The sequence below is a fragment of the Magnolia sinica genome, chromosome 1, assembly GCF_029962835.1.
Source record: "Magnolia sinica isolate HGM2019 chromosome 1, MsV1, whole genome shotgun sequence".
Lineage (NCBI taxonomy): Eukaryota > Viridiplantae > Streptophyta > Magnoliopsida > Magnoliales > Magnoliaceae > Magnolia > Magnolia sinica.
Genome location: NC_080573.1, coordinates 14,853,231 through 14,880,751, shown reverse-complemented (window position 1 = coordinate 14,880,751; position 27,521 = coordinate 14,853,231). Strand labels below are relative to the sequence as shown.

The 27,521-nt window shown below is 44.1% G+C and overlaps 1 protein-coding gene and 1 long non-coding RNA gene across 2 annotated transcripts; one reads left to right on the top strand and one right to left on the bottom strand.

Annotated features, from left to right (window-relative positions):
• Positions 1–3,660: 3,660 nt before the first annotated feature.
• LOC131240760 (uncharacterized) lies at positions 3,661–24,027 on the top strand. The gene is made up of 2 exons (XM_058239213.1): positions 3,661–3,862; positions 23,477–24,027. Exons 1-2 carry the CDS (start codon positions 3,728–3,730, stop codon positions 23,777–23,779), a joined length of 438 nt encoding a protein of 145 aa, XP_058095196.1. The 5' UTR covers positions 3,661–3,727; the 3' UTR covers positions 23,780–24,027.
• On the bottom strand, positions 5,821–7,104 carry LOC131240770 (uncharacterized). Its single transcript, XR_009168863.1, has 3 exons — positions 6,545–7,104; positions 6,317–6,433; positions 5,821–6,148 (listed from the first exon to the last, which is right to left on the bottom strand). It is a non-coding gene; the product is annotated as an uncharacterized LOC131240770 (long non-coding RNA).
• Positions 24,028–27,521: the final 3,494 nt, after the last annotated feature.

Here is a 27,521-nt window from a genome sequence, read left to right as displayed (position 1 = left end):
AAAAAACGAGTTACATCCAAAAAATTTATGCCCCAAAAGGTTTTCAATGGTAGGCTTTCAATTTCACTGCTTTCTATGGTGTGGTCCACATAAGCCTTTGGTATGCCTCATTTCTTGGATTAATGGGTCTAAATGGGCTTGATTTTTGGATAAGGGAATTTACATGGTGTGGCCCACTTGATTCTCAACTTGAATATGTCCCAAATGGCAACACTCACCTCTCACCATTATCACAATAGATGCCAATGTTGTAAAGAGATGTCTTAAATCTGTCAGTCAACATAGTTCCGATGACATCGGATCCGGTCGATGCCATCGAGTATTTTCAGGATTTTTCACCCCTGGTCGCTAGACAATTTTGGTTGTTCTTCACTGTCATCGAAGGACCATTGATGACATCGAAGGTTTACGCAGATTCGTTTGCGAAAACGCAGATTCTGCGATTTTTGTTTCTTATTTCGATTCTGCTTCTTACTAAACTTATATAAAGGGGTGTATGCGAGATTGGGAGGTATTCCAGGGTATTCTAAGGGATTCTAAGTATTTTTTTAAGGGTTCTAGTTTCAAGGGGCGAAGAAAATTAGAGGTTTGAGGATTACTCAAGCCGGGTAAGTCCTCCATCTTTGTAATTTGTGTTTTCATAGTAGAATTTTTTGTCGCTTTGTGCTGTAATTTTTCCCGCAAGAGTTTTCCACATTAAATCTCTGTGTTCTTTTGTGTTTGCTTGATGCTTTTAGATTGCTATCCTAGATTTAAATCTATGTGATTTCATAGACCAATCCCCAACAACCAACATATCTTGATGACTAAAAAATATCATAAATGTCTCTGATGCTTATTATAAACTGCGTCCTGCAAGTGACAATGAGTCTTGCACAACATACCTCCATTTATTATCACTTTTTCTTCATAATTTAAGGTAAAATAGCTTCAACCGCCATTTTTACATGAGGTCCATCTTCCTCTGGGTTTTGGATATATCATAGATATATGACTCACCGCTCCGGTCCAATTCCTCATATTTCAAGTCAAGTCGTGACTCAGCCAAGCTGGGTAAAACTGACCTAAGTCACCTGGTTAACGGTCACTCATTTAGATGACTTATGGTTTTCAATTGACCTAGACAAGTTGCATCCACCTTGCCAATTTAGAAGTATGATTTTTTATTATATATTATCGTATTAGATTAGTAGCCAATGTTTCAATGTGTACATTTTTTTAGTAGAGTAAGTAATAGAAATAAAATTTAAATGACGAGAGGATGAACAATGATTTAAATGAACTACATTCATTTTGTCCATCAGCCCATGGACATAAGTAATGTGGGATGTTTTAAGATGGCTAGGCACATGTAATTTTTTAATGCAGGCATTCAATCACCACAATTCTTGTGGTATGTCCTAATTAAAATTTTGACCTGGCTCATTTTTTGCCTCATCCTTTAAAGTGGGCTCGTCTAACTGAAAACACGTCCTAGCGTGAGGTGGTTAATGACGAGTGCCGTGTGAACCCCACCATGATACATCCACTTGTTTATCTATTTTTCCAAATCATTTTAGGAAAGGAGATGAGTCCAAATTTCTTGTAGATCGCATGATAGCAAGAAGAATACGGATCCTCTGTTTGTGTCGATATCTATTCCAAGACTTTGATAGAACGACAGATCACCACGCATCTCCCTACCATTCGTCGACACCTGATAGCCTACTTATGATTGATCTGGACCGTTCATTAGGTACTTCACACCCGTGAAATGTGACCCGCATGAGTACTTTAAAACTTTACGTTTCGACGGCCCAGATCCTCGATCCCATATCATGGATCTCTGACGTATTACGCAGCGTGGAAAACACCCAAGCTCGTGGGGCCCGACATGTTACATTTGTAAAATCTACTCCGTCCACCATCAGGTGGTATCCTCGATTCTGGCCATGGAATTAAAAATCAGTGAGAACAACAAGTCTGTCGGCACCACATCTGACTATGGGGATGGGATGCGAAGCATAAGTTTGTGTGTGCGCCACCACGGTGTATATCTCTCATCAAAACCGTTAGCAAGGTGCCACTGACCTGGATGAATTGGAAACTTTGATTGGCTACTCCCCCTGCCACCAGTCCCGGGGCTGATGGTCGGTGCTCTGTGGGCCCCATCATGATGTATGTGTTTCATCCATTCCGTTCATCCATTTTTAAAGATCATTTTAGAATTTATATCAAAAATTAGAGGGATATATATCTCAGGTGGACCACACCACATGAAAACAATAGTGATTGGATATCCACCATTAAAATCCTCCTAAGGCCCACTGTACTGTTTATTTGACATCCAATGTGTTGATTAGGTTATACAGGCTCAGACGAGGGGAAAAAAATAAAAATGAGCTTAATCCAAAACTTTTATGGCCCCCAAAATGTTTTTAATGTCGACGCTCATTCAACACTGTTTCCTGTAATGTGGTCCACTTGAGAGCGGAATATACCTCATTTTTTGTTTCTTATGGTAAAATGATCTTTAAAAATAGATGGACGGAATGGATGAAAAACATGCATCATGGTGGATCCCACAGAGCACCGACCACCAGCCATTAGCTGGTGTCAGGGTCAGTAGCCAATCCGTTTCCGACTACTAGACGGTGCTACGTGGGATATACATGTTTTAGCGTTCAATAGGATGTACGTGTTTTATCCACCGTACATCAATCCAAATTTAATGAAAACCATATACCACATGAAGTTGTGGTTATTGAACACAAAAAATTATGTGGTGGCAAATAAACATTATAACATAACTTAGGATAGTTTCAACTTTCAACAGCCGGTGTCCAGTCACCACTATTCTTGCTAGTGTCCGGATCCTCTGTTTGCCAAAACCATGACTTTTTAGCTTTTTTCCTCGTTCGCTGTATAGCGATGGGTCCGTCTCAGTCAGCGATGCAAATTCATTGCATTCCACGATCACACGGTCCAATTACATTGCAACAATTACAATTTTCCTGATCCTGAAAGAAAGACTTCCAGCATGCTGGAAACGGAAACGGATTGGCTACTCCCCTGCCACCAGCCATTGGCTGATGGTCGCTGCTCTGTGAGCCCCACCATAATGTATGTGTTTCATCCATGCCATCTATCTATTTTTATAGATCATTTTACTGTGTAAAAGAAAAAATGAGTTAAATCTCAATCTCAATTGGACCACATTATAGGAAACAGTGTTGAATGAACGTTGACCATTAGAAACGTTTTGGGGGCATAAAAGTTTTGGATCAAGCTGATATTTATTTTTTCCCTTCATCTGGGTATTTATGACCTAATCAACATATTCGATGTCAAATAAACAGTACCGTGGACCTTAGGAGGTTTTTAACGGTGGATATCCAATCATTATTGTTTTCCTGTGGTGTGGTCGACCTACGATTTATATAACTATTATTTTTTGTAATATTACTTAAAATGACCTGTAAAAATGGATGAACGGAATGGATGAAAGATATACATTATGTTGGGGGCCCACAGAGCACCGACCATCAGCCACGGGGCTGGTGTCAGGGGGAGTAGCCAATCCGTCTCCGCTGAAAACGTGTCCTGGCCGCCTCCTACGTGTCGCAAATGCACGCCACGTCCCACCGTCTCTGCCTATTTCAACGGCAGAAGTAGAAGATGACCGTCTCACAAAAGCAAAGAGAAAAGAGAGAACCAGCAAGAAGCAAGCAACAGAAGAATCGAAGAAATGGCAGCGATGTTTATAGCAATAAACGGTCCCTTCAACGTGACAAAGGCCTCACCTTCTCTTCCTCTCTTCCACTCTTCAACGCCTCGCAAAGTCTCCAGAGTCTGCTTCACCTCCGCTTCTAAACAATCTGAGGTATTACAGAGTCTGCTTCACCTCCGCTTCTAAACAATCTAAGGTATTAGAGAGAGAGAGAGAGAGAGAGAGAGAGAGAGAGAGAGAGAGAGAGAGAGAGAGAGAGAGAGAGAGAGAGAGCTTCTATGTTGGTCACCTACAAGCAAGGTACCACAGCTTGTGGTACACTGCCATATTTTCTGCCAACATGGTCGTTTTGAAGGACATCGTTGCCATGAAAAAGGTAGGTCCCACCATGAAGATCAATAGGAACCAAAATGAGGCCTGTTCTCTTATCAGGTGGGCCACACAATTAGAACAGTGGACAGCTGATGGTGGGGCCTATCGTTTTCATGGTACTGATTTCCTAAGCAAATGGCATTTTGGCGCGAAAGATGGTAAGGTATATACCAGAAGTAGTGGTACTGTTGCATGTAGGTGATCAGTTCTTGTGAGGAATTATATATGATCCTTACAAGTGGGCTCACCTTCATGGATCGACTATCTGTGGATCATAACTGGGTAATGTCCTGGGCGGGAAGATCCTACCCATCCAGTCCGTCTTCTTCTTGCAAACATAAGATGGCTCTGTTAGTGGGCCCACTACAAGAAAACTATCATTTACCGGCGGTCAAAATCGCCGGCAAAGGCAAAGAAAACCGCCGGCGAATCTTTTGCCTGCGGTTAGCTAACAGCCGGTAAAGCCTCAGTCGGTAAAGGCTTTACCGACGGCCAGGACCTTTACTGACAGTTGTGCTGGACGCCGCTAAATCTTTAGCTTTTGCTACACGGCCAGAAAAGTGGTAAAAAGCTACAGATAAAATCCGTAGCTAAAGATGAGTACCCACAATGCCACCATAGCTAGAGAGCAAATCTTTCTCATTTCAAAAAAAAAAAAAAAAAAAAGTGAAATTGAAGACAAATTTCTGGTAGAAATGTACAAGAAACACAAATTGCAAAACAAATTTAATGGATTCACTTACCGAAGGAGTAAAGCCATTAAATGGATTTTTCCCTGCTTTTGAATTTGCTAATAGATTCCTAGCATTTCGAATATATGATGCCAAACCACCTAGATAGCTTGAATTAAGGCCAGTTACCTATAGAAAAGAGCTACTTGACATCAATAAGCAGATGTTTGAAGAGTATTAACAATCTTGCTGACAGGTACAAAGCAATGTAGGTTTCCAGAAACCCATCAAAATCAGTTTGGTCTTCTACCAGAAATTTGTGGTCAGCAAGGCTTCTAAAGATAAATTTCAAAATAATCATAATAATAAGAAAAATAAATGTTTGAGTGAGGAAAATGGAAGGTTAAAAGTTGAAACCGATGTTAAACTTTTGCTGCTTGGACTTGGAAATCAAACAGAGACCATTTAATATTTCCAGGATACATCAGCTGAGTTGTAAAAATATACTGAGAATGCATGGAATACAAGGTTCTTGTACTCATAAGAACCAAAATAATAATAATTAAAAAAAAAAAAAAAAAAGTGCCATGAAAATGAACCTAATCAAAGAAACTTTTCTTATCTTCATCATCAACACCTTGTTCAGGCCAATGTACAAAAAGATGACTTTGTCCCTCCGCCAACAACATTTTTGCAAGCTCAATCTGGCAATCAACTATCAAGATAATGAAGGCAATGAGAATGTTATCAAAGTAGAACTTTTGAGAATGGTGCCTGAATCTTGATGATGGTTTAATGGAAAGCCAACATTGAGGGTTAATCTAATTAGCAAGTCTCTGTCATTTGAGAGGATTTGTGCATATTGTTGATGTTCTCAATGAAGTGCTGTTTGTTTCTGTTGTGACATGCTGTTTGATTTAAAACTAACTTGATTCCATACCTGCCTCTATATTTTATAATCCTATTCATTGAAAATCCCATGGAAGAATTGTTCAAGGCTAAAATTGAATGTAACTTGATTTATAAAAATAATAAATAAATAAAAGGACCAAACAAATATCATATACAAGGACCAAACAAATCAATACCATATTAAGTAAACCTGAAACAGATGTTTGCTAAGCCTGCACGTGTGTGGAGCTGTGCCCATCCACATGTAGCCACACATGCCAATATGGAAGATGTGTATGAGATCCCAGCTTTTCATAATTTCATTACATGAACCAGATTGATTGGATGTTCTTGTGCAAAAATCAGGCAGTGTTACTTCTCAGGTCAGGGACAAAATACAAAAGAAATCTTTAGGCAACTTACTGCAAGGCCAACAGTCCCAAGGCCGAAAACAGCAACAATAGATCCTGGTTCTACCTTTGCTGTGTTCCAAACTGCTCCAAATCTGAAAAAAAGTGGGGCCCACATGTACAATTTATTAGGCCAAGCAAATGCTTATCCTCCTTATATATAACAGCCACGAGCCAGCTAATTCCATCTCATATATAACACAGCAATAGCCATGTCATAATACTCATAACCAGCTGCCTACCAGACATCAATCCTCCATTACCTGGTCTGTCTACTGGCTGGTGCATTTCCTCAAGTTCATTACACGTAGAAGAATCTCTCTTCTAATTTTTCCAGTTTATGAGATAAACATATGAAACTGAAGGCAACACATTTATGTCTGCAATTCAGTTAAAAAAATTGCTAACCCAACTGTGGACAAAGCATAATGGAAAAATAATGCAATGAGAAAATAACATTCGATTTTCACTTTTGAAGTTGGACCACTCACTATCTTACTTCTAGCCGGTTGCTAGGTAGCCGTAATTAGATAGTTAGGACTGTTTGATTCATGTGATTATATGCTCTGTCCACAACTGACGTGCCAAGACTATATTACCTTCCTTTTGTCACTGGCCTGAAAATAGAAAACTTTATAATCAAAATTCCACATTTAATCTGTCTTACCGGACAGAATCATCCACCATGGGGCCCACTGCATGATTTATTTTAGCAGGATCTTCCATCCATTCATCTAGTGTCCCACCAGGAAACATGCCTATAGCTCAAAAGTCACAGTTTCTGAATTGCTGCGCTGCATCCATTCATGTGGCATAATGCATGCCCATCAACCTACTTCATTTCATGGGTTAAATCACTTACAAGAACACCTTATATAAAAACTCAACCTATCTGAATAATGAATTATCCAAAATAATAAGCAGCAAAAAAGAAAAACCAACAATCAGTAAATACATACCTGGGCAACCTTGATTGAATTCAGAGTAGCCCAATTAAGTAACTAAGAATTCTAAAATCAGATCATTGAAACAATTCTACTATCTGATTTTGTAAGTAAATGCACTTCTTTTAACAAATTAAGGATTTGTGTGATTTTGTTGAGCCATAAAATGTCTAAGAAAGTGAAACTGTTTCACCTACTGATTTTAATTTGGTTTTCTTTCAGTTGGATTTGGGCTGTTGAAACAATTTTATCTTAACCGCCTATTTTTATGCACCCAGTCATATGGGGTTTTTGCAAAAAAACATGAAAGCCAAATAAACTTGAAATTGTCTCATGACAGGTTACTTTCTTTGGATGAAAACAGAGCCAAATACTTGAAAAAAGCAGTCATACAACCTCCCTCCCAAGAACTGAGTAACCTCGGGATGCTTCACCTGTCCAATATGAAAGAAGAAAAACACAGTCATACACCATTCCCTCCAAGACAACTAGGTCTGCATCCTGGATTCCATCATCCCCATGGTTATAGATAACTGCCAGGAATCTAGTGAGTCCCTATTTGTTAGATGCCTAAAAAATGAGTTGATCTCATTTTAGCTAACAGTAATTATGTATTAGAAATCTTGATTTCTATTAATGCATTAGAGATCAAGATCTTTAATACATAGAATAATCATGAGATAGTAATAGATTCCAAATACCATCAAAAGTATTTGCATACCACCTTGTTCTTGAAAGAGAATATGATTGCACTAGGAATCGGAAGAACACCACTTGCAGCTTTTTACAGACTAGACTGTTTAAATGGAACGTTCACAATTCATCTCACATGTGCATCCAAACATGGCCAACTAGGTCCACCTGTGGAACTCACTTCATCTTAGACTGTGGGACCCCCAAGCAACCCATGTATGTATATATGGTCCAATTCATCGGTGAGATCCAGAGAACCTATTGGGAGTTGTAAAGGACTTTTGTATCATTCATATGCATGATTTTGGACTCTACACCCAAACAGTAAAGCTGTATTTATAGATATCCATACATAAATATTTGGACTCCATGCACACACTTGTGCCACTACTTTATTCATGCAAGTCTGGGAAAACCTTAAAAGAGTCTAAAATCCTGTTTTAATTCCCCAAGTTTTCCACTCCCCACCTAGAAGTTGGGGCAAGATTTATGACCAAAAGGAATTCATGGGAAATGTAAAAACCAACCAAGAGCTGATTTTTTTATTTTTTATTTCAAGAAACCAAGGAATTACTAAGCTGAGAAATGTAGAACTCAGCCACCAAAAATTTTCCTCACATAATGAATGTATTTTATTCAAGCCCACCATTCATCTTTTCAACTCATTTTCAAGCTTGAATCTGAAAATGAAGCAGATTCGAATCTAAGGTGGGCCACACCATAGTAAATTACGTAATTGAATGGCCACACCATTAAAAACTTCTCATGGGCTACAAAAGTTTTGTATCAAACTGATATTTATGTTTTCCCTTCATTCAGGTCTTTGTACCAAACTGATATTTATGTGTGCAGAACAACAATCATCAGTCAAATTTAAGATAACTGTACAACTGAAAAATAGCTGCATTTAACATATTATGCTGTAAAAAATATAATATTCAATCTATTTATCTTGCTCATGCTTTTCGAATCCTATTTTGCCACTCATACGTGAAACACTACAAGAAAACTTGGCTTTACCGGCAGTCAAAACTGCCGGCAAATCTTTTGGCTGTGGTTAACTGACAGCCCCTCAGTCGGTAAACGCTTTACCGGCGGCATGGACCTTTACTGACGGTTGTGCTGGACGCCGCTAAATAGTCAGTTTTTTGTTGAAAAATGGTCAAAAGCTACGAATAAAATTCGTCGCTAAATAAGACCAGCCCCTTAGAACAACCGTAGCCACGGTTAATGCATAGCCTGCTGAGTGAGGTTCAGAAACTACATGTCCATACATGTATGTCCAACTGGTAAATTATTTTCCTAAATAGATTTCCTCGTATCAAAGTAAAGAAACAAATAACCTGCAACTTTTGGGGAAGGAACATATAAGGCCTTCTCCTCCTGGGTGCACAGCCATCCTATAAGGTAAATCACCACCAGTTCCAAGCTTATTCACCTGAAAAAGATAAACATACACTCAATGCAAATGAAGATAGCCATTTGTAATGAGGACAAGCAATCAAAGTAGACAGACTATTGTACAGCTACAAACACTGCTCAAAACCTTCCGAAAGCAACTCAAGCAATTAGTTAATATTTACAATCTTATATAAGTTCTATTGTATATGCAAAAAAAAAAAATCTTACCAAACAAATACTTGTTCCAGCCGCATCCCCAATTGATTAAATAAGAACACAATAATCTCAAAACATAATAAAAGAACTATTCGATTTGTGTGAAAATTTACCCCGGTACTACTACAAGTCGTAGTCTTTTCCTTTTTCGCTAACTGTCCCTACAAATGATAAATCAATGTCAATCATCATATACCCCGATACTACTGAACTTGTTCTAATCCCACAGAACATGATAGTGGGTGGGAAAAAAACAAAAAATCTTACCAAACAACAACAATCAGGCCAAACAAATACTTGTTCCAGCCGCATCCCCAATTGATTAAATAAGAACACAATAATCTCAAAACATAATAAAAGAACTATTCAATGTGTGAAAATTTACCCCGGTACTACTGCAAGTCGTAGTCTTTCCCTTTTTCGCTAAGTGTCCCTACAAATGATAAATCAATGTCAATCATCATATACCCCGATACTACTGAACTTGTTCTAATCCCACGGAACATGATAGTGGGTGGGACGACTTGTTCCGTGAAAACACCATACAAGAAAATAAAATAACAACATAAGAAAACCATTCATCATGGCCAACAAGAACCACCGTGCTACCATTCGAACCAGCAGTTACCTGAATACCGGCATGGCTGCAGAGATAAAAATCAAACTCAATTGGGTGGCATATCTTCGTATCGACAAACAGTTCCTAACCAAAACAACCATTTATGCCAATATAACAAAACAAAGGCATGGGAACCATATCAAGAATTTAAAAAGTAAAAATAAAATAAAATAAAATAAAACAAAACAAAACAAAACATACCAGGTAAGATGTTACCACTCCTGTCAGTTGAATTACGGTCCCTATGGTCTGCAGGGAAAAGCCGTGTGTGGTGTCTCTTTTGAACTACCACAAATGTTACAGGTGGAACATATCCTTCCTCCAATGAAACACAAGCCTGTAAGGTGGAATATTGAACATAGAGATGGCACAATTACAAAGTTTTCATGTGATGAGGAAAAAAAAACTGTTTACAATGCAACTCGGACCCTAGTATGGAAAATCACCTTCCTAATTGCATCCAACTCATATAGCAAAACTTGACTGAACTGGCCTTCACTCACCCCATCCCAGCAAAACTCCAAATCATGAGCCAAAATACCAAACAGTTTCTCATCTCATTCAAGAAAAACCAAGGCTAATCATAATATTCATACTCTATAGACTCTCCCAAGGTGAAGAATTACCTATAGAATATGATGTGATGAGGCTTCTGTCCCGTTGCTTACCTAAATGCAATCAGTTGTTCTCTGCCAAACACCATAGATATTCTTTAAACACTGAATTCGAACACTTGCACCAACGATCATACAAAAACAGAGGAGAAAAAGACTTACTGGATCATCCCTTTGTTCATAGAACCTCTCTGAGGATCCTGCACAACTTGAAACAGATCTCTTATCAGCTCCTGCCGATGCGGCTGTGCCAAGACCAAACCCCGGTACTTGGTGACCTCTGGCGAATCCATTGAAGCTACAACCTACAATGCACATCAAAGATGGGTAAAAATCAAGTGCAAACCATAATAAATGAAAATTAATAACCAAATATATCATACTGCCGCAATTGATGGGCTGGAATCCTCTCCTGGCTGTGGATGCGTGACATCAGCACCAAATATTATTGTGAGAACATCAGTTACATAAGGAATACGACTTGCGACGGCATCAGCTAGCACTATGTTGCGACCTCCAACCTTTTACAATAAATAACAAGCACACCAAATTATAACATTTATACATGAATAATATAGGGCCATAACAATCTGTAACACAATTTTCATAATTTAAATATTAAAATAAATAATAAATAAATAATAAAAAATAAAAATCAGTTCTCAAGGATGCAGTACCTTCAAGCCCACTGAAAAATCCGAGTTCTCATTGTTGTCGTTGTTAATGCAAGCCACTGGAAGAAGTGTGGGTAAAGTAATTGTAAGTTCCTGTTGCAAACCAAAGCAGGACACAATAATCAAAAACTCAAAGTCCTCATGTCCCATCAATTATTGCAAAAACAAATGATACAGCATGAGTTCTTCCAATAATAGAAATATGAGATGAAGGAAGAATAAACAAATTGACAACAATTCCAAAAAAATATTTATAATAATAGATTACAAATGTTGGGGGCAAAAATATAAGTCCGAAGACTCGGACTTAATGCCTCGGGACTCGGACTTGATACCTCGGGTCGCCGAAGGATGCGTCAAATCCGAGGCATGGTTCGCTAAACCGAGACAATGGTTGAGTCGGTTCGAACGACTTATCAGCGTTCCGGGCATGTGTCGGGCGGACCGCCTTGCAAGACCGACCGTCGCTAGGCCAGATCTCATCCCGGATATCTTGGGATAAGATCTCCGACCTCGAAGCTCACGGGATCGGATGATGGCTCAAGATGGGCACGATCCTATCTCCGTGATACCAGGAGAAGATCCCGCGCTCGATATCAGGAGGACCCGAGAAGACCCAGCAGCTATAAAAGGAGGACCCTTGTCACCTTGAGAGGTACGAAACAAATCCCTCCTAAAAACCTTCCAATACTTTGAGACCCCGAGTCCAGGCCTGACTTTGGCATCGGAGGGTCCCCTGCTCGAGCCAGGGTCTCCTTTGTTTTCTTTCTGTGCAGGCATACAAGGGTCTAGGAGGACGAACCAGATAATCGCATCAACAGTTTGGCGCCGTCTGTGGGAACGTGCAAAAAGCCATCCCGTACCTCTATACTGAGTCCAATGGTGATGACTAGAAGGACGGTCCCAGAAGAAGATTTGAATGAGAACGCGATTACAGGGCCACCCGGTCCAATCGCCGTTCCCCCAGCCCAGAACCCACCTAACAACCGCCGACGAGGGGCGACCGGAACAAGCAACAATCAGCGGGGTCGCGACGATGGGCGGTTGGACAAGGAGGTTCAGGAAATCCGCTCTGATATGAATACGATGAAGCAGATGCTGGAACGAATGTATCAGCAGCAAATGCAGCCACTCCCGCATCTTCAAGGGGAGACAGCGCGCGTACCGACGGCGGCGGTTGATCCTCAACCTTCTGCGCCGCAGTCTTTCCGGCCGAGCCAACCCCAAGGCGGGTCAGAACCATCTCCAGCGCATTCAGCCAATGCCTCCCTCCCCCCGACTGATCTTCGGCACGAAATAGAACGAAGAAGGCGCAATCGCCCTTCCATGGAAGGCACGGCAGAAAGCAGCGAACCTTGGAAAGCCGACATTCAAAATTTCAAAAAAGAAGTGCGGGAAGAGATGGCAAAAGAGATGGCGGACATAAAGCACGGCCGGAACGTATATTCAACCGGGTCCGAAGCGAAAGCATCCCCCTTTGTGGACTCGGTATTGAAAGCCCGATTGCCCGAGAGGTTTCGATTACCTCAAATCGCTCCTTTCACCGGCAAGACTGACCCGACCGAGCATATTGAGTGCTTCAGAACCTATATGGAACTCCATGATGCCTCGGATGCAGTAATGTGTCGGGCCTTTTCTCTTACATTGACTGATGTAGCTCGATTGTGGTTCAAACAGCTGAAGCCAAAGTCCATCAGTTCATTCGTTGAGCTGAGCGACGCCTTCCTCACCAACTTCATCGGCGGAAAGAAAAAATTAAAGCCCCCTGCACATCTGAATAACCTCGTACCGAAACTGGGAGAGCTTTTGAAAGATTACATCAAGCGTGTTAAGTTCGAATCCCTTCAAGTACGGAAACATTCGCAAGAAACGGCCCTCTATGCACTCATGCAAGTAGTTAGGGATAAGCCATTTCTGGCATCTCTAGACAAAACTCCGCCCGATACTCAGCAGAGTTTATGGCACGGTCCGATAAATATGCCAACGCCGAGGAAGCGCGAATCTGCGTGAAACTAAAACCTCGGCCAAAGAGTCGGCCAAAAGAAGCCGACTCGGCCGGGGAAGGAAACGCAAAGAGGATCAAGCGCGTGACGAGCGAAGGTCGAAAACGGCCGGATCGAAAATTTTCCATATACACTCCCCTGAATAAGACTGGAAGAGGTATTGATGGAAATAAAAACGAAGGCTTTGTTAGCTGGCCCAAAGCTCAAGAGTAATCCTAATCGGCGGAACAAGGAATACTGCCATTATCACCGCGATCACGGGCATAACACAAGTGATTGCCGTCACTTAAAAGAAGAAATCGAACGACTCATAAAAGACGGCCGACTCAGAGAACATATGGTCAAAGCTGGGGCATCCGAGGCGCGCCCGACCGAGAGTCAGCCTATGGAAGAAATCCGGACGATTATCGGCGGTCCACAATGTGGGGGCGACTCAAACAACGCGCGAAGGAATCACGCACGAAAACTCAGTCAGCCTCGGTCCGAGCTCATGATTATAGATCGGCCATCAAAAGAAAAGAAAAGAGAAAGGTATTGCATATCGTTCACTGAAGAAGACGCCCGAGGTATCCATCACCCCCACGATGATGCGCTGATCGTCTCCTTGGCGATCGCTAACCGAAAAGTGTTTCGGATACTCGTCGATACGGGGTCATCCGCAGACGTGTTATTTACTCAAGCGTTCGACAAAATGGGGATCGAACGATCCGCATTACGCCCGGTTCGGACCCCATTGATCGGTTTTTCCGGAGGACAAGTATTGCCCGAGGGGACTGTCTCATTACCACTCACTGCTGGCACTGCCCCACATCAGACGACGATGATGGTTGACTTCCTGGTCGTCGATCAACCCTCGGTATACAACGCGATACTCGGCCGACCTTCATTGAGTCTCCTCCAGGCCGTGGTATCCACATACCATCTTACAATGAAATTCCCGACCGAGTCAGGAGTCGGAATTGTTAAAGGAGACCAGCAAGACGCGAGGCGATGTTACATGATAGCTGTAAAAGGAGCCGCCGACAAGAATCCGACCAACATATTAACAATCGAATCGTTGGACCCTCGGGGCGAGAATTATGAACGAGGACAGCCGGTCGAAGATCTTGTCTCAATCGCCTTAGTCGAAACAGATGGATCCAAGACTGTGCGAATTGGCTCATCTCTGCAATCCCCTTTGAGAGAAAAGCTGATCGCCCTGCTCCGAAAGTACGCCGACGTATTCGCTTGGAATCATGAAGATATGCAAGGGATCGACCCCTCCGTGGTGACTCACCGACTTAACTTCGATCCGTCATATCGACCGATCCGACAGAAGCGATGACCGCTCGGCCCTGAACGATACGCCATCATCGAGAAAGAAGTCAACAAACTACTCCAGGCTAATTTCATAGAAGAAATACACTATCCAGAGTGGGTCGCGAATGTCGTGCTTGTAAAGAAGTCCAACGGGAAGTGGCGAGTCTGTATTGATTATACCGACTTGAATAAAGCCTGCCCCAAAGATAGCTTTCCGCTTCCGAGGATAGACCAGCTAGTAGATAGTACAGCCGGACATGAGCTCCTTAGCTTCATGGATGCTTATTCGGGATATAATCAAATTGTAATGCATCAAACAGATAAATCAAAAACTACCTTTGTCACCGACAAAGGCCTTTATTGTTACCGAGTGATGCCATTTGGTCTGAAGAATGCCGGTGCAACTTATCAAAGGTTAGTTAACAAAATCTTTGCTCGACTTATAGGCCGAACCATGGAAGTATACATCGACGACATGCTTGTCAAGAGCATACACGCGGCGGATCATGTGAATGATTTGGAAGAAATGTTTCTAATCCTGCGGAAGTTCCGGATGAAGCTAAATCCAAGTAAATGTGCTTTTGGAGTAGGCTCCGGAAAATTCCTCGGTTTCTTGGTCAGTCAGCGAGGAATAGAGGCAAACCCTGAGAAGATAAAGGCTCTGATTGATATGGAATCCCCCAAAACCATTAAGGACGTCCAAAGATTGGCCGGACGAGTCGCAGCACTCAATCGGTTCCTGTCCAGAGCAACGGATAAGTGTCTCCCTTTCTTCAAACAATTGAAAGGAAGACAAGCGATGGGTTGGACGGAAGAATGTGAAGCAGCATTCCAGCAATTAAAATTATATCTCGGTTCTGCACCTCTCTTATCAAAACCCGAACCGGGGGAGTCGTTGCTCCTCTATCTAGCTGTATCCGAGGCAGCGGTTAGCTCGGCTTTGATACGAGAATCCGAAGGAAAGCAACTACCGGTTTACTACGTCAGCAAAGCGTTATTGCCAGCAGAAACGAGATACCCAAGCTTGGAAAAAGTGGCCTTGGCTTTAATAACTTCCTCTCGGCGACTTAGGCCGTACTTCCATGCCCACACCATCATTGTAATGACCAACCTTCCGCTTCGCCAGGTACTGCAGAAACCAGAAGCTTCCGGCCGACTCACCAAATGGGCTATCGAGCTGAGTGAGTTTGATATTCAACCAAAGGCAGCAATCAAAGGGCAAGCCGTAGCTGATTTTATCGCCGAGGGAACGTCTTCAGCCGAACTTTCAGCAAATGATACACCGAAGGACGGTGCAGCTCCGACCTCAACCGCTTCCCCTTGCCCTATTCCATGGAATCTGTATGTCGACGGTTCTTCCAACTCGAAGGCCAGTGGGGCTGGGGTGGTGCTGGAAACCCCCGATCACACCTATATACAGTATGCCTTACGACTTGGATTTCAAGCGTCGAACAATACGGCGGAATATGAAGCGTTGCTACTCGGCCTCCGACTCGCCGCTAGCATGGAGGTCACGCACCTAAGCGTTTTCAGCGACTCTCAGTTGGTTGTTAACCAAGTTACCGGTGTATACCAGACACGGAAAGACCGGCTAAGGGCTTACATGGAGAAAGCGAAAGAACTTATCAATGGATTTCAATTCTGTCGTGTGACTCGGATACCTCGTACGAAAAACAGCAAAGCCGATTTGCTAGCAAAGCTCGCCTCGGCCGAAGAAGACGATATACCCAGGTCCGTTCCTGTCGAATACGTCGATAAACCAAGTATAGACGGACGAACCAATTAGCGAGGCCGTCAATACAATCGACTGGAACCATCCTGGATTGATCCAATCCGCCAATTCCTCGACGAAGGAAAGTTGCCGGAGGATCGCACCGAGGCCCGACGAATTAAGATCCGAGCCCGTTACACCATACTCAACGGGACCCTTTATAAGAAAGGATACTACGCCCTTGCCGCGGTGCCTCAAACCCAGCAGTGAGGCAAACTATGTGTTACGGGAAATTCATGAAGGAATCTATGGAAACCACGGGAGGGCGATCCCTCGCCTACAAGGTCTTACGACAGGGATACTACTGGCCCACTATCCAACACGACGCTCGTGAGCTCGTTCAAAAATGCGACAGATGCCAACGGTTTGCGGCAATTCCGAGGCAAGCACCCGAGGCACTGACACCGATGACTGGTCCCTGGCCTTTCGCACAATGGGGCATCGACCTCATAGGACCGCTCCCTATGGGAAAAGGCAGACCAAGTTTGCTGTGGTAGCAGTGGACTATTTTACGAAGTGGGCCGAGGCAGAACCATTAGCCAAAATAACCGAGCGGAAGATCACCGAGTTTGTATGGAAAAACATTATCTGCCGATTCGGAGTACCCCGTACCATTGTCACAAACAATGGAAGGCAATTTGATAATAGGAGCTTTCGTGAGATGTGCAAGAACCTCGGGATCAGGAATATTTATTCATCACCGCATCACCCACAAACCAACGGACAAGTCGAGGCAGTTAACAAGATTATCAAGCAACATCTTCGGACCAAGCTTGGCCGGGCCAAAGGAGCATGGGCCGAAGAGCTCCCGAAAATTCTTTGGGCTTACCGAACTACAACCCGAACGGCCACAGGAGAAACTCCGTTTTCACTCGCTTACGGCTCGGAAGCAGTCACTCCCGTCGAAATCGGATTACCTTCGGCTCGAATCACCTTATTCAATGCAGAAGAGAATGAAGAACTCCTTGCACTCGGACTCGACCTTCTGGACGAACAAAGGGAAAGGGCGAGGCTGCGCACGGAGGCTCGACAACGACAAGTGACTCGGTTCTACAATACCCGAGTTAAGATTAGAAGATTCCGAAGGGGAGATATGGTTCTTCGGAAAGTGTTTTCCAACACTAAGGAGTTTGGGTCGGGTACACTGGGACCCAATTGGAAAGGACCCTATATCGTCTCGGGCACCATTAGACCAGGAACATATCGGCTAGAAGACCTAAATGGACAGTCATTGCCTCATCCATGGAACGCTGAACACCTCAAGGTCTACTATCCTTAGCTTGCTATTTGATGTTTAAAGACCCTGAGGAAGAGTAAAGCCGAGTCAAATGAATAAAGACATGCTTTTCTTTTTCATTCGTCCGAATATGTGTAAGTACAAAAGCAACCGAATACATCGGAGCAAAAAAAAATATATACATATAAAAAACCAAAGTCTTCATGCGTCGGCCCCGTCCCCGGCAGTTGTGTCTTCAGCGGCGGCGTCCGGATTCTCGGACTCTGAGGCTGCCCCGCCTTCGATTTCTGAAAGGTCAAGGTCAGGAAAAGACTTCTTTATATCCTTGACGCATTCCAGATATCCGCTCTGGAACAGGCGATCCCTCTCGTCCTCAAACTCGGCCGACTCAAGGAATGCTTGGACGGCTTGGTCCCTAGCCGTCTCGGCCTCCCGAGTCTTCTCCTCGGCCTGTTGAATGCGCTCCGCCGCCTCAAGCTTAGCCCGAGCTAAGTCATCCGCGCACGAAGCATGGACTGCCAGAACTCGCTGATTCTCCTCTTCGGCTTTGGAGAGTCGAACCAGTGCCTGAGCGACCTCTGCCTTCGCTTCGTCCAGGGCCCTTCTGGAAGAAGCCGCCTCTGCCCTCGCGTCTTCGGCAGCTTTCCGAGCAAGGGACGCCTCGCCTGTCAGGACGCCGACCCGGATCTCGGCCTCAGACAGAAGAGCCTGCAGCCGATGAGTTGAGGATAGCTCCTTGCTGGCCTTGATTAAGCAAGGAGCGAGTTCAAAAAGCATCCGGGCAGCGTGGCCGACGGTCTGCGACGACGGGGCGTTGTAGAGTTTCACGAACTCTCTTTCACACCCATGGGCCAGGGCCCAAGGAACCATCCCCGACACCACTTGCTGCAGGATTGACGGCCCCTCCTGGTTCGTCTCTTCCCCTCGGGAGGACGCAGTCCTCGTCTCTTCCTCCCCCCTTGAGGTCGCGGCCCCGGTCTCTTCTTCCCGACTCGGCACCGTCGTCTCAACGCGTGCCGAGTCAGGTGCCGCCTGAGGATCCGAAGCAGCAATCGCCGTCTCTTCCGCCCTTTCGTCCGGGTCGGGAATCACGACGACCGGAGGGGCAGAAGAGCTCGCTGGCTCTTTCTCCTTCCGCGGCACCCTTTGCCTCTTCGGTGGCCGAGGCTCTGAAAGAAGAACTGACCGCGGAGGGGCCTTCAACTTCGTGACTGGTCTAAGGGCAGGACGAGCTCCAGTCATCTCCGGTTCGGGGACAATCCTTAGGTTGGGACGAGCTTCGGGCAGATCTGCAAAAACAAAAAAAAAGGAGGGGGAGAGTAAGGCGAAGTAAGTCGGGGGAAATTTGGAAAATTCAGAAGATTCGTTCTTAATTACCTGTAACTTCCGAGTCCAGACCTGCAAGGTGAAGGCGCTCCGGCTGTAGAAGCACCTTCCAAGACCTGTCCCCCGGATCCAACGACTTTAACTCTTTGATCCGAGCCGAGGCAGTGTTGCCGAGCTTCGGCTTCTTCTTCGGAATATCTGCCAAACATAAGTTCGTCAACTTCAGGTTTTTTTTAAAAAAAAAAAAAAAAAAAAAAAAACCCAAGTCACCTGCTCTTTGGAAAGCCCGAGGGACACGAGCCTCGTGGGACCCGGACTCATCCGTCTCCCAGCGACCACATGCCCAAAACCAACGCTCTCTCCAGTGTTTGTTGGAAGTGGGAGGGTCGGTTATCAGGGAACCGCCTCCGCCTCGCCAAGCAGCGAAGACGTAGAAGCCGGGATAGTTCGGATTTACCCGCACTGACACAGGTGGAGAAATTCGCCGACCGTAAGTGGTGGTGCTCCATCTCACCACAACACCGCACATCCGAGTAAGTTCCTCCACCCATTCGGGAATATCTGCACCCAGGCAATCTTTATGAGAGAAAAAAATCCCCGGACTATGTGAAGGGGCCGACGCAAGCCGCATTGCATCGACACTTGGTAAATCGCGACTGCCCAGGAGGGTGATCCTGTAAATCATTCGGACGGGGAAGATAGGTGATGACCAGACTCGGGAATATGGTACCCGACTCGGATTCTGTCCAAGTCCGTCTCAGTCAAGACCGAGGGAACCGGACCGCTTAAATCTTCCCCCGATCCTTCTTCTTCAGATTCGGCCTGCGCCGACTCACTAACAGGAGCAAGATCAGGGGTTCCTTCGGCGATTAAAACTTCATCTTCTTCCTCCTCATTCTCCTCCATATCCCTTTGCAAGTTAGGCCTTCCCGGGCGGGTTAATAGAGACGACCCGCCCCGAGAAGGAACGACGGAAGCTGGGCGCTCCGCCGGAGCTTCGGTGACTCTCTCCGGTAGACAAGCAGCGTTGGCGTCCACTGCTATCTCCGTCAGTCAGGAAGGCGATTCCGCAACGTTCCAAAAACGTTGCGCTTCGCCTTCGTCTCCGGAAGCTCCCCCCTGGGGACTTTGAGAACTCCTATCCGCCATTATTACCAAATAAAGAGGAAGGAGAAACTCACCGGAGGGAGAAAGGAAAACGGAGATGGCGGAAAGAGGCACCGACGGTAAAGAAAAAGAAAAGGAAGGAGACGAAAGGCTATGTAAACCCTAAAGAAAATGCGGAGCGGGAATGGCAAGAGCAGTAAAAGTTTAAAGTGCGGGGCCCCTGACGTTATATAAGGTCGCCATACGGCGGAGACAATTAATGAGGAAATGATTCGACGCCTGCATCGATTCCCTCGCTCGACACGTGGCGCACGTCAACTGGCAATAATATTACCTTCGCTACGTGTCCAATCCTCATTGGCGGGATGTGTGATTTGACGACCGACGGCGCATGCGATGTCAGAAGCTGAACCGTCCCCCATCAAAGGCCTCATGGAATGCATTTAATGATCACGACTCATCTCGGACTGAGTTACGAACCGACTCCAAACTCGCTACTCCTCAGTGTCATATGAAACACACGGAGTAAGGGGGCTTACTGTTGGGGGCAAAAATATAAGTCCGAAGACTCGGACTTAATGCCTCGGGACTCGGACTTGATACCTCGGGTCGCCGAAGGATGCGTCAAATCCGAGGCATGGTTCGCTAAACCGAGACAATGGTTGAGTCGGTTCGAACGACTTATCAGCGTTCCGGGCATGTGTCGGGCGGACCGCCTTGCAAGACCGACCGTCGCTAGGTCAGATCTCATCCCGGATATCTTGGGATAAGATCTCCGACCCCGACGGGATCGGATGATGGCTCAAGATGGGCACGATCCTATCTCCGTGATACCAGGAGAAGATCCCGCGCTCGATATCAGGAGGACCCGAGAAGACCCAGCAGCTATAAAAGGAGGACCCTTGTCACCTTGAGAGGTACGAAACAAATCCCTCCTAAAAACCTTCCAATACTTTGAGACCCCGAGTCCAGGCCTGACTTTGGCATCGGAGGGTCCCCTGCTCGAGCCAGGGTCTCCTTTGTTTTCTTTCTGTGCAGGCATACAAGGGTCTAGGAGGACGAACCAGATAATCGCATCAACAACAAATAAAAATAAATAATAAATTGCAAGGAAACTCAGTAAAAGAATATGAAACTTGGGTAGCCTATTCAACAGATAAATAAAAACTGGGCAGAGATTGTGGATAGAGTTGGTTTGATGCCTGGACCAGATCATCATTAAAGACAAACCCAAATGCGCCATCTCATGGGTCTCTGGATGGCTGCCTTTGGGAACAACAGTTTATTTCAAACAAAATAAAATGAATGATTTCTAGGTCATTTTTTTTTAATCTCATTCAAACAGAGGTTAACTCATGGGCAGATGCTTCGGCTAAAGGTTGTGCATACCTTTGAATATCAGTGACACTTATCCATTGGACAGTCTCCCATTTTGCTTCTTTCAATAAATGCGGTGGTTTATTCGTCAAATGTGGCATATAGTGCCATATCATTCAATTATTAAAATTAACTCCAATGGGTCCAAACTTCACTTGTTTTCTGATCAAAAATTACAATCTAGAATGAAATGTGGATAGCACCCTCGTTATAGATGACTAGATTTGCAGAATCCCCTAAACTATGGAGAACAATCATCCCTAGGGGAAGTCCACTTACAGTCATCTTGTGAATTAAAAAAATCCATTCCAATCTATGCAGAAGTCTAAAGAAAGGTGATCAACGAACCTGACTCTAGTCACTACTTCAAGGACCTGACCACTACACCATTGTTGTGCTCACCAGCCCAGATTAGTCAAGATGACATGACGTCCAATCTAGGTAGAGCTCTAAGAAGGAGAGCAATGAACCCGACTCTAGTCAATAGTGCAAAGACCCTAATCTATATAACACACTCATATTCCCATCAGCCTGGCTCTAGTGAAAACTGCTAATGACCCCATCAAACCCTAGAACCACCCAAACCAATTTGCCAGTAGCTTTGCAGTTGTCATCAAAATAATGTTAAATCCAGCCTCCGTGAGGGGTTTCTGGTTTATCTGAAATTCTGATCATTGTCAACTCTTGCAGCATCCTATTGAATAGGTGATCAATTGGACCGCATAGATACACCACCGAAGCACATAGTGGGATGATATCCAAAGCCATGGTGGGATTGGAAACAGGGATTGAAAGACAAACAATGGGATCCACGGATTTTTCTATTCCAATCCAGGAAACACTCTAAAATTCCAATCATCATGACGATCCATATGCTTAAAGATTCACAGCAGCATAATATACAAAACGATCAGCATCTGATCTAATTGAAAAGCAGTTACGATATCATGAAATCATGAAAAATTATATTAGAATGTAAACCACAGAAACATAGCTTCTTACAGTTTACCCAAATTCCAAAATACCTATAATTTTCCATATCATGATCAGAAAAGCTAATGATATGACAGATCGCCTTCCATACGAACCAAACAGTACATCTCCTCTACTCCATTTCAGTAAAAAGACAATAGAACAAAATTGATAAGCATAATCCAAACATGAAATATATGAACAGATCTACCACAAAATCAAACCACTACAAGCACCAAAACCTAACCCTAGATCGTCCCGATCTATCAGAATCAGCAAAATCTCCCAAAAAGAGAGGAGAAAACGCAATCTAGAGATATGGAAGCTCAAATCTCATTAAGAAAAGATAACAAAAAACTGAGATTCAATGCTCTCAGTTGGAAATCGCAGCAAGAAAACGCATCTACAGAAGATCCAGTGCAGAAAACAGAAAAATTAGGGCAGAGATGGGAAAATCACCTGCTTATGATGGAATCGAAGGAAGATCAAGATCTCACAGAAAGCGAGCGATAGAGAGCTAGGGTTTTTTTTTTTGGTTTTTTACCAACTCCGCCGTGGAGATGAAGGAACGATAGTGGAGAGAGGATTCGTGTGAGAGAGGAAGGCCACTAGGGAGAATATTCGTGTGAGAGAGGATTCGTCTATATTCGTTTATATAGCAACACTTGAAACTTCAAAGAGTGAGAGGAGAGCAAGCGGAGAGGGAGAGGGAGAGGGAGAGGAAAAGGGAGAGCACGCAAGAGGGAGAGAGCCGGAGAGGCAGAGAGAGGGAGGGAGATGGAGAGGGAGAGCACGCGAGAGAGAGAGAGAGAGAGAGAGAGAGAGAGAGAGAGAGAAGGAGCGCGTGCGAGAGGGAGAGGGAAGGAGAGCGAGAGGCGGTGGAGAGGGAGAGGCAGAGGGAGGGAGCGACGGCGCAAATGGTAGGGCTTTTTTTTAAAAAAAAAAATATTAAGGGACCCTTTACCCGCAGCCATTAAAACGGGCTGCGGGCAAAGGGTAAGCCTATCGGTCGGCTAAGCCCTACTTTGTTGTAGTGGCCAGCAGTCGAAATGTTTCATGGGATGGTTAGGATTATCTTGTTGATCACTAACAGTCGATCAATGGTCTGGAATTTGGATCACCAAACATACAAAACTCTTGCCATTCCGAAGCTAATCATCTGAATTTCAGGCACAGAATGCAGTTGAAGTAACCCGAGACAAGGCTTCAAACGTGTCGGAGAAGGCGAAAGAAACGGGTCCAAGCATGTCAGAGGAGGCCAAAAACACCATGAGAGAAGCCGGTGAGAGGGCTTCTGACATGTCTGAGAGGGCTAAAGAATCGATGAAGTCCACCAAGGACAAAGCAGAGGAGAATGCAGAGTGGGCAAAGGAGAAGACCATCTCAGCAGCGAAGTCGGTGACTGCGAAGACCGAGGAAGGCGCGAGCAGTGCCACCGAGACTGCTCAGAACCTCGACGAGAAGGCGAAGTAGACAGTGCAAGATGCATGGGTAACGGCAAATGAGACCAAGGAGAAGATAAAGGAGACTGTGGTGGGGAAGTCAGAAGAGATAAAGGATTCGGTGGAAAACGAGCTGGAAAAGGCGAGGAAGAAATCGGTGCAGGATAAGGAAGGTTGAAATGTGGATTTTGATTGTGTTTTCCATGAATGCGTTTGTTTTTATCTTTAAGATTCTGGTTCTTGTTTTACATATATAAGATATGGAATGGAATTGGATGATGAAGTTGAATTCGATGCCACTATTGCATTGTTTGCAAGCCAGGCGGGTGGAATCGGGACTCAGCTGAGTCAGCCAGGCCTGGTCACCAACCTGGTCACTGGGTCAAGGAAACCAGGCCTGCCCTGGTTAGCATTAGTCTCAACTTGGACTTTCCCTCGTTGCAAGTGAGTCTGATTGCGTATCGAGTAGTGTGCTGACTAAACTCTGTGGTGTCTTATCCAAACCGTTCATCCATTTTAATTTTTTTACAGCTCATGTATGAAGCTGAAGTGGACCACACTACAGGAAACAGTGGATTCTTGGGGGCCACAAGAGTCTTGGATGAAGCAGATATTTGTGTTTTCCCTTCATATGTGCAGTTGTAATGACAAATAAAAATCACAGCGGGCCCCTACGAAGGTGTCAACGTGGACGTCATTACCCCCTCAAAAACGGAAGCGGATTGGCAAGTGTACCAAACACCAGCTATAGGTACGTGTCGTGCAAAGATGAGCACTGACGGTCCTCGAGCTCGAGTTGTACGAATGGTTCAAAGGAGATCAAAGTTACATGGGCCCCACGGTGTTGGGGATTTGTGCTTCGGAATTACACGGATCTAGATCTAGAATAGCAATTCAATAGTAACAAGCAATCACAGAAGAACGCAAAGATTTAACGTGCAAAACCCTTGCGGGAAAAAACCACAGCACAAAGCGACAGAAAATTCACTATGAAAAGAAAATTACAAGAGAGAGGACTTATCTGATTCGAACAACCTCAAATCTTACCCTTGCTATACCCTTTGATAACCCTAGAACCCTTTATAATGCTTTAGAATAATTTCTCATACATTAGAAAAGCCCTAGGGACACTTATTTATAGTTTAGGCAACTTCCCTTTCGCACTTCTGCGAAAACCGACTCAAATTTTCGCAGTCTGCATCAAATTCGGAAACAAATCTGTATAACCACGTACAACTAGTTGAGCTGAGTCCACGACTGGTCGAGGGACCCCTACGACCAGTCGAGCGACCCGCACACCAAAAGGTGAGCTCGCTGGACTTTGATTCGAGCAGGCCACGACCGGTCGAGTGCGGATAGTCTTGAAGACTTTCTGACAACAATCTCCACGAAGTCTTCAATCTTTAACCGTGTAGTTCTTTGACCTCTTATCTTATTTCTTCATTTCATCATAGCTTCAATCAACGCTTCTCGTGTACACTCCGTCCTTCTTTTACGCCATCGCTTAGCCAAGAGAAGTTGCACAAAACTTGAACTTCTCTGTAGGAACGACCTTAGTGAGCATGTCTACTGGATTCATGCTGGTGTGAATCTTTTCCAGTATGACGCCTCCTTCCTCAAGCACCTGTCAGATAAAGTGGTGACGAACATCAATGTGTTTAGTACGTGAGTAATAAACAGAATTTTTAGCCAAATTGATAGCACTCTCGCTATCACAGTTAACCGGCACGACCTCCTGCTGAAGTCCCAACTGATTTATCATGCCTCTGAGCCAAACACCTTCTTTAAACGCTTCTGTCACTGTCATATATTCCGCTTCGGTCGTAGAAAGAGACACCACTGATTAAAGTTTCGATATCCAACTGATTGTTCCACCCGCTAGTACAAACGAGTATCCTGAAGTACACTTCCTGGAATCTATACTGCCTGCATAGTCAGAATCCACATACCCTGCCAACTTTGTCCCTGTCTTTTCAAAAGTTAAGACGTAGTCTTTTGTACCTCGAATGTATCAAAGTAGTCATTTCACCGCTTCCCAATGTTGCTTGCCGGGGTTTGACATGTATTTGCTTACAATACCGACTGCCTGTGAAATATCCGGTCTTATACAGACCATGGCATACATTAAACTGCCAACCGTATTCGACTATGGCACATGAGACATAACCTACTTTTTCTCATTGGATTTAGGACATTGTTTTGAGGAAAGCTTGAAGTGAGCTGCGTGGGGAACGCTCACCGGCTTTGCCTAATCCATCCCATACTTAATTAATACCTTTTCTAGATATTTTGTCTGTAATAACCAAAACCTACTCTTCTTCCTATCTCTATGAATATCTATGCCGAGAACCCTCTTTACAGCCCCTAGATCTTTCATCCCGAATGTCCCTAATAACTGAGTATTCAGTACGTTGATTTCAGACATATCATGACAGGCGATCAACATATCATCAACATATAATATTAGGATGATGAACTTTTCATCACTCAGTGTCTTGTAATAGACACAGTGATCGTATTCACTCTGAGTAAATTTTTGACTCATCATGAAAGAATCAAATTTTTTATACCACCGCCTATGCGACTGTTTCAGGCCGTACAATGACCTCATTAACCTGCAAACCTTTTTCTCTATCCCTTTAACTTCGTACCTCTCTGGTTACTTTATGTAGATCTGCTCTTCCAATTTCCCGTGCAGGAATGCAGTCTTCACTTCCATCTATTCCAGCTCGAGATCGTATTGGGCAATCAGTGCCAACACGAATCTGATAGATATCTGCTTTACCACCAGCACGAATATCTCTGTGAAATCGATTTCTTCTCTCTGAGCATAACCCTTCACTACCAGCCTTTCTTTGTACCTATCCTGTTTCCTTTTGAATAACCACTTACATCCAATTGCTTTTCGGCCCACAAGAAGCTCTACCAGCTCTCATATGTGATTTTTGTGCAACGAGTCCATCTCATCATCCATAGTCGCCTTCCATTTTCTGCATCAAGTACATCAAGAGTCTCCTGAATAGTAGACGGGTCCCTCTCATCTGTAATGAGGGCATATGCAATATTAGAGTCGTCCCTATATCTTGCCGGTAATTCTTTCTCACAGGTGGCTACTCCACCTGATCTTGTACCTCTGTCTTCGCATCTGTCTCTGCCTGAGTATCATCTATGTCAATCTGGACATCTACGATCACCTTTTCTGGTTCCTCTTGCTCCTCTTGATTATTCTTACGAAATAGGGAGCTTTCATCGAATCTGACGTCACAGCTAGTGATGACCTTATGTGTAACCTTGTTGAATAACTTGTAACCTTTCACACAAATGTCATAGCCAACAAAGATATACTTTTTGGATCTATGATTTAGCTTATCTCTCTCAATTGACGGTACGTGAGAGTAAGCCTCACAACCAAATATACGTAGACCTGAGTAGTCGATTTTCTGATCACTCCATACTTCCTCTGGGATTTTACATTCAATTGTCGTTGAAGGAAACCGGTTCACCAAATAACAAGCTGTGTTAATGGCCTCAGTCCATAAGTTCTTGCCCAACGGAGCATTACTTAACATGCATCTGGCCTTTTTCAAGAGAGTCGGATTCATTCGCTCAGCCACACCGTTTTGCTCGGGCGTGTGACACACTGTGTTGTGCCTGATGATCTCTTCATCCTTGCAATAATCATTAAACTCAGTGGAAGTAAATTCTCCACCATTGTCAATCCTTAAAACCTTTATTTTTTGCCCTGACTGTTTTTTCACCATTGCCTTCCATTG